The sequence below is a fragment of the Sardina pilchardus genome, chromosome 15 (assembly GCF_963854185.1).
Source record: "Sardina pilchardus chromosome 15, fSarPil1.1, whole genome shotgun sequence".
Classification (NCBI taxonomy): domain Eukaryota; kingdom Metazoa; phylum Chordata; class Actinopteri; order Clupeiformes; family Clupeidae; genus Sardina; species Sardina pilchardus.
In genome coordinates, this window is record NC_085008.1 from 3438074 (window position 1) to 3455573 (window position 17500).

The following is a 17500-nucleotide window of genomic DNA, read 5'->3' on the forward strand; positions in this document are numbered from 1 at the left end:
AAAGCTTGGCTCTGTCCATTACTGTGGGATAATAGCCTCCTGGCTCTGCATTGGCCACTGGATTATTAGACCATAATTTAAAACTATCAATAACTTTGAGCATATTGGTGCAAAGTTGGTGTGTGTATGTGAGGGTGGGGGGTGCAGAATGGAATAGCAGATAATTGATGTCAAATCAAGTATGTTATTCTTGGAAGGTTCCTAGAGAAAGCGTTTGGAAAAAATTTATCAGTTTTCATGATTTTTCTCATGAATGTTTAAGAGCTTTAATTACAGTTGTTTTAAGTGTTTAGCATTTGGTGTGACGGATGTAGTCTTTATGGGCATCTGAATGACTACCACAAGGGGGCAATATCAATTCAGTTCCTTAGTGTTTTTCCTCCCCTTAATTTACCGTAAGTTATTAAAGTTTGCTAAAATCAATTGGCCTATTTTTTTATGACTGGCTGTTGAGCTTCCTGGAAATTAATTATTTCCTTTTCCTCAGCTTGTGTGAAAAAATAAATATTTAGTTCCAATCCAATCTGAAGCAACCTCTGGAACCAGAATGACCTTAGTTACCATGATTTACTTAGTATAAATGTATCACTGCTACAATATATTATACTGACATTATGGCAAACTTTTGAATTCTTTTTTTGAACTATGCAAGTATTTCATGGCCACCTCAGAATATTGTCAGTCAACTTATTTTCCTCGACATCATTTAACATCAGTCTGCATAAATCAGTAGAAGTTGAATATCATACATCAACTTTATGTTAGATATAAAAGAGTGGTTGGTTGATAATTAGTCATCTGAGAAGACTTTAACAAGATTTATCAGTTAATGTAAATAAATTCACCATCTCATTTATCCTAATTGCTGAAGTAACTTAAGAAACGGTACCTTTCAAAAATTGGGAATGGGTCTCTATAATTATTACATTCTGCCCTAGGTGTCAATCAATGGTTCAGATATATTAATTTGTATAGTAAATGATAATATAATTATCTGAATCCCTTGAAATGAGGGCATAGAGTCTCAGCACCTAAGGTATCACTCTGAAGCCAAGAGAGTTACAGCTGCATCACTTACAAGAGTGGCATATTTAGCTTAAGCCTGCCAAAATAGAAATCTGATCTAGTTGAAAAGGATGTAGTGCACGTTTTTGATGCGAAGAAAAATTGCACACGTTGTTAATCCAGAAAAAAAAATAGTGGTGTTAAGATGTCACTGACGATATTACAGTGCGATAAAAAAAAAAACAATTATAACGGTAATTCCTGGAACCGTCAGTCTAATAGAGGGGAAAAGAGGGTTACTCCTCTCACGCACACACTGCAGCAGCTGGTTGTGGCTAACTGTGTCTGGCACGCCGGCGTGTCTGTGTGATGAGTGTGAATAGTGGGACAGAACCCTGCCGGCCAGGCTGGGCCAGGCCCTCTCCCTCACAGCTCTCTCAGCTGTTGCAGCTGTGTGGCATCTTCAGTGCCCTCTCCAGGCTGCACCCTCCACCCCCACCACCCCCCGATCCTCAGTGCTGCCCACCCTTGTGCCTTTTTCTCTCTGTGCCACTTTTTATTTTATCCCTCCTCTATTCGGAATGTGCGCAAGAGCCAGTGCTGTTGAGTGGTGGATGCCAGGGCATCTCTAGTGCGGACGCCCTGGAAAGGTGCCATTTTCTCAGTGTTTTCTGAGCCCCCCCCCCCCCACACACACACACACACTCACACACACACAAGGACAGAGAGAGAGAGAGAAAAGAAAGAGAAAGATGAAGCAAGGGGCTATTTTAATTCACTCAGCACAGACAGCAACAAAAGCAAAACAAGAGTGTGGTTTCCCAGACAGGTGTCCACTGGCATGAACCCCTGTCAACCTAGGGGACAGCAACATTCAGAACAAAAAAATACAAATGGCTCTGTCTGTCGGTCCCCGTTGCCCTTCACAGTCAGAGTACCAGGGAAATGTTTTTCATTTCCAATTGTTGAAGATGGCAGGAAAATGTGTATCCCCTTTGGCATCAAAGAAAGCTGGTCTCTCTGTGGACATTTCACACACAAAAGTAAAGCTGGTCTGGTCTATTGTGCCATTCCTCTTTAGTATCAGGGTCATTAAGTTTGTCTTCGGTACAGTGGAGTTTGCTTTTCAAAATATTTGCAAGATTGGTCGCCGCACAGCATTGGGAGTTTTACTTGTCAGCATTTGTAAAGTCAGCTTTCCATAGTTTAAAGCCAGTGACTTTTACTTCATTGGTTTCATTTTAAAAAAGCATTTTAAGGTATTGTATACGTTACAGGTATATACTTTGTTTAGTTTTGATGGACTGTAAATTGTCTTTGAGCCAACAAGAATAGTCCAGTATATATTGGTTTGGGGAAATGGGTGTCAGGAATAACGTGCTTCCTGTCAGAAGGATAGGAGAATTTCTGTAATTTGCACACCACCAAAGAACTTGCTCTTATTTGAAATCCACAGGCATTTATTTACTTTAGAATTACCTGCCAGTTCAATTTACTAATAGCTTGTGTCATATGAAAGCAAACCATCAGGAAGACCTGGCAGGGCGCTAAAGGATCACATGACCAGTATGGGGTGACTTAGTGACCTCTGTTAGGATAACACGACCCTTTCCCTCCCTCCTCCTTCTCTTTTCCTTCTCTTCCCAGCACGGAGAGTGTCAGGAGGAATGGCCGACACCAAAATTGCACTTGTTGAACATTGACCGTTCTATTTATAAGTCAAGCACTTTGCCATCTCATACTGTCACAACCTCGCAGACACGTAGAGAGAGAGACCGTGGGTGGGCAGGTTGTGTGGAGGAGAGCCTCATCTGAACGGCAGATCTGTTCAGATCTGTTTTAATCTAAGTGCTGTGGACTGTTTGGCCTGCTTTGATGTATACTTTGCTGATAATTAGTAAGAACTGGGTCAGTGTGGGGCAGGGGAGAAAAAAAAGCCTCCCTTATTTTGTAAGGGCTGTCAAATACCAATGCCAATTTGCAAGTGAGCTATTCGTTCTCTGCATGGAAATGAAACAAAAATAAACACATACAGAATGCATTATTCATATTTCCTCCCTTTGTAAGTCATTATTCCTTTTAAATTGAGAAAAAGTCGTAATTGTACAGTAGGTCATACGTTACAGAGAGAGCACATTTGACACACAAAATTCTCAGGTTTTGAAGATAAATGTCGCACTTCCAGTTAGTTTCCGACCAGCTTCCCCTTTTCCTGTCTCCCCCAGTGCCAAATCTCCGTTACCATGTCGTCAACAATAGTCCGAAAATCAGTTCAAGTCCGGTCCTGTGTGTGTGTTTTTTAAATCGGCGCGCAGGAGCAGCTTGTGCGCTCTCTTGTCAGGGCAGGGGCGTATTGTAAACACAGCAGTGAGGGAGAAAACAACAGTGGATGATGTCGCTCAGCCTCTTGGCCTCTTGCCCTTCCTGCGCACCGCTGCTGTCACACACCAGGAGGTGAGGGGCACCAACACCACACACCCCACCCCTCACCCCCCACCTTCCTCCTCCCGCCGCTCCCATGCCATTTCCCCCTGCCTCTCCACCTAACGAGTGTTTACAGGGACATGCTGATTTCTATTAATCTGGTTCTCGTCCACTGGGGTGGGTGGAGGTGGTGGGGTTGGGGTTGGTGCCAGTGTTGCTGCTGGTGAATGGTTTGTCTTAGACAGGGGCAAGCTGGAGGAGGAGGGGAGGGGGGAAGACGGGGGTCGTATTCTGACAGATCGGCACTCGACGCCCCAAGAGCTGCTTATGCTGAGCAGATGTGGTCTCGCATTTGTTGCTCTTAGTAATTATCCTCATTAAGCGAAAGCATGTGCCAATCAAACGCCTTTGAGATGGGCTGTGGAATCGGGGGGGTTAAAGCGACTTAACGCCGGCTGTCTCACGTGCGTCAAAAGCACGCCTCATTTGGACTCATTAGTAGATTAAAGACACAGCGTGTTCGTGTGCGAGGCGGAGAAGTGAGTAGTGGTAGTGACATTATTACGGTTCATTTAACTTTGAGGACCAGCAGACCGTTTCATTACATCTAAGTATTATGTAATCATTATCTTTAGGGAGCGTGGTACATGAGGAAATATTATGCAAATGTGTCTCATGGAATTTTACAAATTGACAACGCAGCTCAGTTTAAATTGATCTATGAATCAAGTAAGCCCCATGTGACACAACAGAGACGGAGATGAAAAAAAAAATGCACGGCCCAAAAAAGGAAAAAAGAGTGGATGAGAGAGAGAAAGAGCAAGAGTGAACGTGTGTTCAAAACTAAGATATATGAAGTCTTCATGTCTATGAACTACCATTCATTTTCACTTTGAAGTCCTGCGATCCGTAGTAAACTGTGATTGCATGTGACAGTCGCACAGACTCCTGCTTTATAATGATGAATACTCCCACAAAGCTCCTCTACCATGTGTGGCGCTCGGATGGCGCCATTAACCCCTTACCCCAAGAGCCACCCGCGGGGATGTCACGCACATCTCCAGGCTGTTATGGGGACGCATTTCAACAACTCCACCCGAAACATCTTTTTTTTCATGATTTTTGTTTTTATTTTAGCTCCATATTTAAATCAAACTCATGAGACTAAAAGTAGATATGTGCTTTCTATGGGCATGTTGTTGTTTTAATCAGTTCAATTCAATTCAATTAGTGATTCAGATTTTAGATTTTTAATGTAGATATGTGCTTTCTATGGGCATGTTGTTGTTTTAATTCAGTTCAATTCAATTCAATTAGTGATTCAGATTTTAGATTTTTAATGAAACTATAATTTAGAATGCTAACACATTCTGAAAAAGCCCATGCTAAATGCTTTAAAACGTGTTTATTGATTCACCATTGCTGTTCAAATCAATCTAAACATTCAAATGAACATGACAGCCCTCTCAGATGTGTGCATTTTATCCAAATCCTACCACACAGCAAGGAATTTCTTTCTGAGAAAAAAAAAAATCTTCTGATTTTCGTTAACAGCAGCTCTTTAGCACAGCAGCTCACCCCACTGACAAGTTTTTGAGTGATGGCCGATTTTCGCAGTTTTTCATTGCTTGTTGGTTCTCATGTAGGGATATAATTGGGCAAACTTCACACACTCACATCAGTACAGGCAGGAAACCAGACAAGTAACCATAAACCAAAAAATCATGGTACGCATATGCAGACTGAAAAAATGTATCCCAGAAGAAGACTAAAACTGTAAACAAACCGGCTTTTAAACAAGACAATTTCTCTGGGTCGCAGGCCATAGGCGCCAAGTCAAACATACGTGCGGAAAACTGATACAAACTTTTAACACATGGGTCAGGACCGAGCGCTTTGAACTGGGAAGGAAAATGCAGTAGATGTGCCAAAACCCTGTTTAATTAAAAATACTTAGGTATCCAGCGCACATTTCTGAGTGGCCCCTTGTCAAAATCCATGAGACCCCTCCGCCAATCTTCTGGCATATACTAATTACATAGTTTCCACTGATGCAGGGAAAAATGTGCAGACTCCCAGAGCCTAGACAGCCTAGCAGCAGCTGCTGGTGTTAAAGCCTCAGTTCTGCTCACACTTAGCTCTGATCATGAGCAGCCAGGGCTAGTGCTCTACTACTCTGTGAGAGAGAGGTGTAGCCCTTTGTATCACTTCTGCTACTCAGGATATCTCTACACATGCATTCAGAGTTTAGGGGAAAATGTGCAGAAACACAGTTTCATTAGAATGTCTTTCACAGACAGCAGTGTGTTGGCTGATACAGTGGAGCGTTTCTAAAATCAAGTATTATTTTTTACTCTGTTTTTTTTTTTTTTTTGAATTACGTAGAATGTTATTGGTCGGATCTTGAACTATATCACACCATCCAAAACATGTAATTTTGCTTCATTTTATTTGGACAGTCTACTTTTTTTGCTTAGTATAATCTTCTGCATTCTTTCATTATCTTCACTTCGATGTTGGACTGACACAAAAACAGTACAATTTAGGAATATATTCCTCAAAAAAAATTATACTCTCATATAATAGAATATATGGACTTTTCATAAAGCGTTACTGCATATAAAGGCAATGACCATAGGATGTAATTTGTTTCTATTTTTTATATTTGTCAAATTTGTGGACTTCTTTTTTTTTGTTGCCATTGTATACACCGTTGCGCCTGTGGTAGCAGGGAACATCTGTTTCGCGCTTGTTGTTCCTCTTGGCTGCTTTTCAATTGGATTTCCTCATGCAGGTCCAAAAGCTGTCACCTCTGCCAGGCTCTGTTAGCTATCACTGCTGGCCCCTATATTAAGTAGGGGTTTCAGGGCTAACCTAATAACTCTCGCTCCGCCTCTGACTGATCACAAACGGGGCTGGCCCAGTGTGTAGCAACCCCCTGACTGAGAAGGACTGGGTGGCCCATAGGGCTGTACACACGCCCAGGCACTGCACACAGACACACACACACACACACACACACACACACACACACACACACACACACACACACACACACTGAGCTCCCACACAGAGACACATGCACATGTACAAAGGTATGCTGAAGACACACTTAGGCATGCATGCACACACATGCATTCATGCATAAACACGTATAAACAAATGAAGTCTCAGACCAAACACTCCCACCCACCCACACACACACACACACACTCGTGCACACAAACACACACACACACACACACACACACACACACACACACACACACGCACACACACACACATCCACACACACATGTGAACACTCATACACAGACGGATGCATTTGTGTATTCCCACACAGATACTGTTCCATCTATGTGCCTCTAGCCATATGTATCTTGTGTACAGTATACGCATGTGAATTCAGGTTAAGGTGTTCCAAGCCAATTTCAGAACCCTACAGACACTTCTTAGTTTGTGTATGTTGGTGTGTATGCGCTGTCACACAAAAAGTCAGTCTTACATTGTGTTAGAAAAGGTTTTATTTAAACACTCGTCTGTAAAGAGAACCATCAACTGCAAGTATGACATTTGGAGTTTGGATTGTTGGATGCTTGCCCCATCGCTCCAACTGGCACTGTGTTGATAGATTAAAACTAAACCATGATGTTATGTTTGGTGCTATAATTGCAATGGCAACTGTTACAAATTGTGACGGCATATTTAATATGGCTCCCAGCCTAAAAACGAAATCAAGTTAGTGTATAATTTCCATTACGTTGCTATAAGAGTGATTTGGCAAAGGCTTCCACAAGGGTGAAGGCACAATTGCCAGTTTGTGTCTCAACAGGGATCTGCGTTTTCGAATAGTGTATGCCAAGTTTAGCTGTTGGTGAGTATTAAATGTCCGACAGGGATCCAAGACAGCGAGTCAGGGAGAACCGTGTCAGTGTCTGGATATGTTGCTATTTATTAGCAATCAGTTCACCTCTGATAACCCATTAATTTTCCCTTTCCATTTACCTATTTTGAATTCCCTTTGCTCTTCAATTTAGTTAGGACTGACTCTTTGTGAGTGTGCAGATAGTTCTAGATATAGAGTTGTGTTCCACCCAGGTTCATCTGGAAAGGTTTCTGGAGCCATGTATGATTTTGTGAAAGCATTCCTGGCGGGGCGAGCTTGCCTTGGGTTCTAACAGAGGTTCTGTAGTATAACCAGCTGGACCTGTTACAAAATTTGATATAATTTGAGGGTCCTGGGATGCATCAACCGAGAGGCTGAAACTGACATCCAGATTTATTTGAAGGGCTGTGAGCGGTTAAAGTGAAAGTTGTGTATACAAGTTAATTAAACTGTTTTCATGTGGAAGGGTCAGAGACATTAGCAGGTCTCTTAGAAAAAGTGTGAACTTTTTTTCCCTCCTCCCCAAACGTGGGCATTTTAACCTCTTTGTCTCTTATATCCATAATTACTGCCATATGCCTGCTGCCTTGTGCCTGCCTGTGCTGCTCACTCCCACACCCAGACCAGGGAGCTCTCCCGCTGCACAGCACTGTGCTGTGCTGCTCCTCACAGCTAGATCTGGATTGATTCAGGCGGGCGCTTGGTTGGTGTAATGTGATTTTGGGAGAAACTTTCAGTTTCTTTCACTTTTGTGTATTTGTTAGTATAGAGCTATTGATGTGAAGCATGCTTTTAAGCCTGCACACAGAGGTGCAAATGCACACATATGCGCACACACTTTAACGCAAGCACACAGACATGCACAGATACACACACACACACACAGGCATACCTACCACACACACACACACACACACACACACACACACACACACACACACATACTCACAGACACACACATATACACACACACACACACATACACACACACACACACACACACACACACACACACACACACACACACACACACACACACACACACACACACACACACACACAAATGCACTCAGAAACACAAACAAAACTCTTTACAAATTGTGTGACCTTGAAAATCCTTTTGATAGCACAACAGCATTGTAAACAGTGGATTTTTATTATGCTTATTATGTTCCCAAGACTCAGGTTGAAAATATTTCTAGTTGTAGACTTGTACATCCAACTCTCCAAGCTCTTACTGCTTTTATTCCTTGTATTTCAACAACTAGAGTGGTTAGAAAACAAGCTGTTTTATTTGGCTCCTCTGTTTCTTGTGTATCTAAGTGATTATCAGGTCATTTTGAAACACTGCAAAAACACATTACAAATTCAGTGTATATAGCATAATCTGAAATGAGTTTGAATAGTGTTTTAAATCATTATTTATTATCGACATCATTTACAAACTTGAAATTGTTGCATGGCTGTGTTAGTGCACGGATTTCAGCTTTGACATTCATTGAAGTCACATAGCTATCACTAAAAGTTCAGTTACAATGTCCTTTGAACATGTACTGTAAGGAATTACGATTGTGGTGATTACAGTAGTATGCACAAATGATGACATCCTTCACATTTAGACCTCAGAGGAGGTCAAAGCAAATGTTTCTTCAGTGCTATAAACATGGTATCATTTTGACTTGCACCAGTTGTGTTCGAAAGTGTCCAAAAATTGTGTCAGAAGGTCAGAGATGCGTCAAGTTGCAAGTTTAAATCAGATGTGCAATCAGATAAACATCCTGGACTGGCTAAACTGGAGCATACAATTTTACTCTCTCTCTCTCTCTCTCTCTCTCTCTCTCTCACACACACACACACACACACACACACACACACACACACACACACACACACACACACACACACACACACACACACACACACACACACACACACACATAATACTTGGAGTAAACAGACCCTCTTTAGATTGCAGATGCTTCTAGTCATCTGGTAAACGGTGATATTTGTGTGTGTGTGTGTGTGTGTGAGAGAGAGAGAGAGAGAGAGAAAGTATGTGTGTGTTACACTCTTAACCTAACCTTCAACTGCTGTTTGAAATTACTGTCATAAGTGCCGGCACCCAGTGACTCAAGTGATGTCATCCAAATCAACACACTGAGCAATTAAGAGCTGAGTAAACTGAAAGGGCGCCTTTGTTGTTGTTACACTTTTCAGCAACCTTCTCTCATCACAGGGAAGTGTGATGTACCACAATGTACCGAACAGAATAGTGAGATAGCCACTAAACTGACAACGTATCGTATTTAAAGACACTGAACAGCTGCATGAAAACAAGAATTGATTGCCAACTTTAGTTTATATCTGGGAAATAAATACAAGAGTAGATATTCACAGGCAGACAGACAAACGGACAGAGATAGACGCATAAATGGACATGCTTCTCTCCTTCGCACCCACCCTAACCTTCCATCCCTGTCACCCATCTGGTCAGGTCCATTTGGCGCAGGGCTGGTGTCACGAAGCGATATATATACACCCGGCAAAAATAGAGCGCAAGCCCCCACTGTTGCCTACACACTGTGTCCCCTTAATCATAGTTTTCATTTCAGTACATTGAAATTTCTGTTACCAAGGACAACGTCATAAATAAAAAGGTTTGTGAGGATTTTTACCTGCAGGCTGTCTAACTTTGCACATTAAGGGGCGGAGGAGGATAGGCTTGCAAGGAGTGGGGGTAAGGGTAGAAGATGTGGTCATCTGTGAAAATTTATAATCATTTATTATCTAGAGCTCGGGGGTTAGAGTAGGCAAAGTAAGTAAAAGCATGAGGGAACACATTCTTAAACGGGGGCCAAGAAGGTCTTAAATGAAAAGCCAAAGCGCATTTCTGGGTCTTGTCACAAGGTAATGAGGACCTAGGGCCCTTACTCATTGTAGTGTACATCGCATTCACTCTCAATCGTCAGGAGCAGCAGTAAATGCTGCCCTGATATATGGTCTCAAATTTGGAAAGAATTTATCTGGGCTCAACATAGGAGGCAAGGGGTGTGTGGAGCCGCCATGGCTGAGGAGGGAGGGCTGACATGCTTGAGTCGTCTCTGCTAAAAGCTTTATTGTACTTTTGGTTTTATTTTTTCTGCAATAATGTATGTGTGAAAGGCGGAATAAATGCTGAACATCTGTCTTTGTTGCGGTGATCAGTGCTCCTTGTTGTGAAGTTCGCAGAATTATAAGGACGTTTTTAAACATTGATTTTAGAAATGGTGTTTATTATTACTGCTAATAATATCCTTTTGAATTTATGGACTGAATCTTTTTTGACCTCATCTATTTGGGTTTATGAAGGGTAATATGTAGCCACTGACTGCCTGTTTTTCTGGTGCGCTTGCTCCTGTTTATTTTAATGAATATGGTTTCTCAGCTCGACTGCAACCCATTGTGTTCTCCAGGGTGGGGTATGTTTGTGGAGCGCAATGTTTACTGGCTTTAACTTTTTAAACATACAATTGTTTCCTAATTAGTTTATGCTGTAATTAATTTATGCATTTTGTTTGATGTATCGCAATACTTTGAAAGCAGCTGTGCCGATCCCCTTGCATAAATTTCTATCATTTTTGTTCGGAGTTCAAAAGAAAGAATAGTGTGTTCAGAGAAACACAGTGCATTTAAATAATATGCTCCATTTTTATATGTTTGTTTTTCGCTGAAAATTAATGTATTAACATTTTAAACAACCCATCATCATTGTTTTTGATGCAATTTATTTTTAACTCAATTATATTGTAATTGATCATTTTTCTTAATGTACTTATGTTTTCCCACTTTGTTCACAATAGAACAAAAGATTAATTACAAATGAGAGAGATGATCAAAAACATGATAATTAATTTGAGGCACTAAGTAGGAAATTGCAAATCTAATGCAAAACAATGGGTTATATATTGCAAATTACCACCCACTGTCTCTGGGTATTGATACCAATTGTGAGATACCAGCTTTATGTGCCACAAGGCATTTCTCAGATGGCAACAATGATCCTCACACAAATTGTATCACCCTCTGGGCTCTGATGTACCTCTAAAGAAAATAGCAATATTAAAAGCTTCTACAACCTCACTCACCATACAGCCCTTTCCTTTTCACAGCACATGAGTTGTATTGTGTTGTTACAAGGGTCAGGTACTTTTTTGTTTGTATCATTCGGTGATAAATGGGACACGGCCTGACACAGTCCCTCGCAGTCGCCTCCGCAGCAGGCCGGTCTCCGGGGACACCCTGAGAGATCGGAGGAGTTTGGCAGGCACTGGGGGAGAGGTGTTGTCTCCTGGAGGCCTGTCTGACACCCTGACTGGGCCACCAAATCATGTTGTCAATGGTGATGCATCGAGATTTCGCACTGGCAAATTGGATGTTCCAAACTCTTGCTTGATGGATGGCGTGAGCCGTGTCGCCCCCCATCAAAGTTGCCATCAGAGCTGAGCGATATGAATTGAAATGAACAAAAAAAAAGTGTGCTTCCTAACTAGGTGAGATCATGCACACTTGCATTGGTCACGTGACCCATGTCGGTGCATGCGACTTTGGCCTTGAGTTAAATTGCTCAGCATGGAGGAGAAGTTAGGTTAGTCTTTTTTGTCTTGTTTTTTTTTTTTTGTTCTGTGTCCAGAGCTTCACTCCAAAGATGTCTTTTGTCCACTGTCCTTTCTATAAGTCTTCTTGAATTGAAGGAATTACCATTACTGATCATTGCGAATGCTCAGCTTGCAGACTCCATTATGTCAACGACGAGGAATAATAGGAAAAATGGCTACTTTTTGTCATCAGATGTGCACCCTTTTGTGCATCCAAGGGCATTCCATTCTAGCTCTAACCTGGCACAGGCCACAGTTTTTTGCTCGTCTGAAATGTCTTTCTTTATCCATCTGCACCCTCCATTATTCTCTGTCTTTTTTTCTGTGGATTAATCTCGATTAGCAGTCTCCCTCTTGGTTTGTTCTCCACCTACATGTCCTCAGTCTCCATAGGGAAACAAATGTCGGAAGAGGGCTCTCAAACCTGAAATATTTGTGCAGCATGAAAGACTTGGGAAGACCTTGAGAGGGTTGAGGCCTTTGATTGGGTTTGGAGGATGAGCAGTGTGCCTGGGCACACGCAATGCTTTAGCTGGGGTACTCCAGTTTCAAAAGTGATTTGGAGCCGTTCGCTCCCTTTATTCCAACAAGGACTGCAGAAATGTGGCTGTTTGTGTTCAGTGTGTGTGTGTGTGTGTGTGTGTGTGTGTGTGTGTGTGTGTGTGTGTGTCTGTGTGTGTATGTGTGTGTGTGTGTGTGTGTGTCTTTTCACTGAATAGAGGCTGCTTATGTGTAAAAGTTTTTAGGAGATTTTAGATTTTTCGTTTGTTGTTTTTTTTTCTTTCTTTCCATGAAGACTGTTTGCATTCCTTTGTCACTTACAGTTGCCAAAAGCATTTTCTTTCTTTTAATCTTCATTCTTCTTATTCTCTTTCTCTCTCTCTATCTTTCTTTCGCTCTCTCTGTCTCTTTTTGTAGGGTCTCTTCATCTTCTTGATCTATGGGGTCTACAACACAGAGGTGAGTCTCCACTGACTCAAGGCTGACAGAGTGAGTGAACGAGAGAAATGACAAGTTTCTGATCGCCACCCCCACCCCCCCTCCCATCACCCCCCCACGCACCGCAGCTCAGGCAAGGGAATGAGGGAGTGAAAGAGAAGGTATGGGGGAGCTAGAGAACAGGGGTGGGGGTAGTGGATGAAGGAGGCGCACTAGAGAGAGAGAGAGAGAGAGAGAGAGAGAGAGAGAGAGCGTCTCTTCCTCGCTTGAGCGTCCTGCTGCCCTTCATGCTTGGGCTAACTTATATGCATCCAGACTCGCCATTAAGCTCTGACACCCTGGGATAAAGGGCTAGTCATTCCTCACCCACATTGGCTAATATTTCACTGCCTCTTTAAGTTTTTAAACTCATGGTCCTCCATTTAACATTCTGACATTAGGGCTCTGCAGGCCCTCTACAGCATCCCTGGTCTGAGCGTCCGCTTTAGGAAAAGAATAAATAGCCAGAGGAAAAAATGTGTGTGGCACTGCTGTGCTGGAAAAGTGAGCATATGATATTGAAATGGCTAGTTATTACCATTTAGATTCTGTTTTGGAGTGGGGGAAATAGATGGTGAATTTTTTAGAGGCTTTAATGGATGAGGATCACCAGAGAACAAAATCAGTCAACATAAAAAATGGCCTCCTTTTTATTCAAATGTAAACTGGTACTGCCTAAATATGAATAACTGTGCAATTCAGGGGGCCTTAAGTAGAGCCGAAGCGAGACATATAGTTTATGTGGTATGTTTCTACACTTTTACAGTATCAGTAGTTTTCTGAAATATTTGTGAGTCAGGTCAGAGCAAGTAAACATCAGGAGAGCTTAATCCAGTTTTCAGTGCTAATGTGACAGATTCTTTTCTTTAACATTCATGAGATACTCATGATTGTCTCTCACAAACATGTCAGCACCTCAGATGGTGCTGGTATTAAAAGAGCCACCCCCCAAGCCTCTCTGCTTGTGTGAGCTGTGAGCAGTTGGCAAGGTTATGCACACGCTGGGCACAGAGCAGTGTGTACCGAACCTCTTTGCCAAATGTCTCACCACCTCAGTTACGTTTAGCGCACCATTTTGCTGCTCTTCCGCATCCCTCCTCGTTGCCCCCCCCCCTCCCTTTTTTTCTTTAATTTGTTTTCTTTTTTCCACCGCTCCACAAAAGCAATGTGAAGTGGTGTCCCTGAGTCACTGCACTGCATAGACACTGCGGGGGCACAACACCTGACCTCTGTGCATTGTAAGATAAATCACGGCTGCATTCTTGCTTAAGTCGCCGTTTTAGTGCTCGGGAATCCATTTTCCTACTCCAGGTTCTCCTTGACCCAGGGGTCTTCATAATTTGTGAGCAGCCCATGTACACTTTATGCTTTTCAAAAGAGGCTTTTATAATTTTAAACGTAATAATCTTTGGCGCTTTTTTCCCCCCTAGTGCATGGGCTGAGTATGTTTCCCCCCCTCTTTGCTTTCTTTTTTCCCCCCAGTTTAGTTTATAGTGTGACAAAAAACACTAGCAGATTAAGTTTCACCTCCTGACACTGAAAGGAAATTCTTCTTTAATAGAAAAATTGCGAGAAGCTGTACGGATGATCAAAGTTTCACCGTACTGAAATCAAATAATTAGGGAACGGAAAAGAAAGGGCAAAGAGAGAAACTCTGCTCTGTCTCATCTTATTTATTTTATTCATTGCTTGTTTGATTAACACATGCAAAAGAGCACACACACACACACACACACACACATGCGCAGCGAAAGAGAGAGAGAGGAAGTCCTTTCGTGTCAATAGGTTTTTAAAAGATGTAATGATCTCATAGTGTAAATAGCACTGGAGGATCAAGTTCAAGTTGCCTTTATTATCTGTATCTATTCACTGAAATCGGAAGGCTGTTTGGTTTCATATGTAATTGTTAAAACTACTCTCAGCCGGAGAAAGTCTGTATTTTACATTTCCAACTGAAGTGCACTCATATGTCATTTGACACAACCTTTAAATTTAAGAATCTTACAGTATATAGCTGGGTGCGGCTATTCATACAAATGTCCGTTCCTTAAAAAGTGAAAACTTTTGTGCAATTAATTAAGAATACAGTATCATAACCTTGTATGTGTACTCTGTTTTTTAATTACACTCAGTGGACACTTGGTTGATTTGTTTATGAGCCTTAATTATTTTGTAAGGTATTTGAAATGTGCTTTTTCTTGACCCATTATTTCTTATACAATTACAAGACAGGGAAGGTGAATTATTTATTTCAATTAGACTGCCTCACTGGTCATTCTCTTTATCTTCTGCTTTGATGACCATTCCTCTGTTCTTCTGTCCATATTACAAGGATGTCCACAGGTGCAGGGATAGGCTTTCATATGGAAATGATGTTCTTCTTTTTTTCATCTGCGCACAGAAAGGCTAAGATTGTATTCCCATCCCCAAAACCTTGAGCGAGGTGGAGCAATGCAAACAAACCCGAGTCCGCTCAACAGACCCATTTAAATCTGCGTCTGGTGAAAACAAACCGCCCACTTTATTTCCTTAGCCCGGATGAGTTTAACGCCGCGTGTCATTTAGCCTTCATTTGAATGAAGCGACGCCGGCGCGCAGTCACATTTGTTAAATACGACCCGGCTGCTTAACGTTTATGTATTTATGAATTTATTTTGACACCTCGCTCCACTCCGTGTGCCCCTGTCAGAGCGTGCGTGGCTCTCTTCATTATGTTGCCACAGTGACTGTGTCTATGCAAAACATGCTTATGTGTGTGTGTGTGTGTGTGTGTGTGTGCGTACATTTGCACACTGTGGCATAATTTACGATGGTGGCGGCACTTAATGAAGCCATGAGACATAATGCATGTTTGCTAACATGCGGGGAGGGGCTGCCGGTGCGCTGTACAGCGCGTTACAGCACAGGCCGGGTCAGGAAGGGAGGTCTGGATGCTACTGGCTGTGCTGGGGTGCACTGACAGATGTTCAATAGGGGAGGGAGATGATCACAGGCCCAGGGGAAGAAGCACAACTTTTTTTTATTTTGTAATATAAATGTTATTAGTGCAACTTAATGTAATTATATGCAACTTTTCACATTATAAACCACAAAGCTCTCCTTATGCTTTGTAAGCCAAGGAGGCCAAAACTATAATATTTTTTTTTTTTTTTTTTTTAAATACAGAGAATAGAATAATACAAATATTTGTACCAACTACAGATTTGTGTAATTGAAACAAATTTAACAGTGTCATTTGTTAAATTAGTATTCTTGGGGTACATTTATAAAGTACAAATAGAGGAGAAGAGTATTACAAAGCTTTGTGTGAGTGTTACTAACTGGGCACGTTGAATGCACATGCTCACTCTTTATCTCTTCAACATCTTAGATGGTGTTCAACATTATATCCATTTTCATTTTCTGTATTCGTTGAGCTTAAAAATAAGATGTGCGTTCATATAGCGATATGCCCCCCCCCCCTCCCTCATTCTCCTGCTACCGTGAAAAGAAGGAAGATGCTCCTCTGTGTGTTATAAATGGATCCTGGGGAGACCAAGCGACTCTATAGTCTGTCACCACACGAGCGCAGAGCGCAGCTCTGAGTGCTTTACCTTAGCAGGGGCCACAGATGCAATCTGTTCTGCAAGGGCGGCCTTTTTTCCCCCCCTCCATCTCTCTCTCACTTGCTCTCTCTCTCTCTCTCTCTCTCTCTCTCTCTCTCTCTCTCTCTCTCTCTCTCTCTCTCTCTCTCTCTCCCTGTTGTTCTCAATAGCTTCATTTCTGGGGGTTCGGCGTGGGGTGACAGATGATAGCTTAAAGTAGTCTCCTTAGTTTGCCCAGCCTATGTGTCACTTTCAGCTCCCATTAGCTTTGACAAACTGATACGTTTCAGCTTTGCAAACACACGCACACACACACACACACACACACACACACACACACACACACACACTTTGTGCGCAAACCACACACCTCAACCCCTTTTTCGAGGCGGATGATGACTTAACAGCAATTTGGGGTGATGGCAGAGTGAGTGGGGTGTGGAGGGCTATTTTTGTTTCCCAATATCCCCTTCTTTATTTTAAATTTCATGCCTTGCTTGATGCTACATGTGTGCAGGGATGTGTGGGGGTGCTAAGTGTTCCTCTCCCCTCTCTCCCCTCCTTTCTCACAGGTCCGCAGCACAGTCAACCGAATCAAGGAGAGAAGAAAGGCCCTCAACTTCTCTGTGAGTTATTTGTGTACTTGTCATGTACATATATATTTTTTGGTGCCTTACAGAGTTCACCCTGACACATTGCAGTAAGGCGGTGATGTGTCTGGACAACAGCATGTAATATCTGGTCTGAGTGTGTGTGTGTGTGTGTGTGTGTGTGTGTGTGTGTGTGTGTGTGTGTGTGAGAGAGAGAGAGAGAGAGAGATGGAGGGAGGGAGAGAGAGAGTTTGTGTGTGACGGAACGGTTTTGTTGAGCAGTCTACTGGACGTTCTGTATGAGCTGCCCTTGTAGATCAAATATACACCTTTGTTATTTTCCTCTAGACCCGGCTCACCTCTCCCCCCTCTCCCCCTCCACCTCCCCCTCTTTAAACA

At 42.3% G+C, this 17500-nt stretch overlaps 1 protein-coding gene across 1 annotated transcript in view; it reads left to right on the forward strand.

The window, feature by feature from the left end:
* LOC134102367 (adhesion G-protein coupled receptor D2) overlaps positions 1-17500 on the forward strand; it is a 68138-nt gene that overhangs the window by 15928 nt on the left and 34710 nt on the right. Inside the window, exons 13-14 of the mRNA XM_062556452.1 lie at positions 12868-12909; positions 17084-17137. Coding sequence (XP_062412436.1) covers positions 12868-12909; positions 17084-17137 — 96 coding nt within the window. The remainder of the gene's footprint in view (positions 1-12867; positions 12910-17083; positions 17138-17500) is intronic.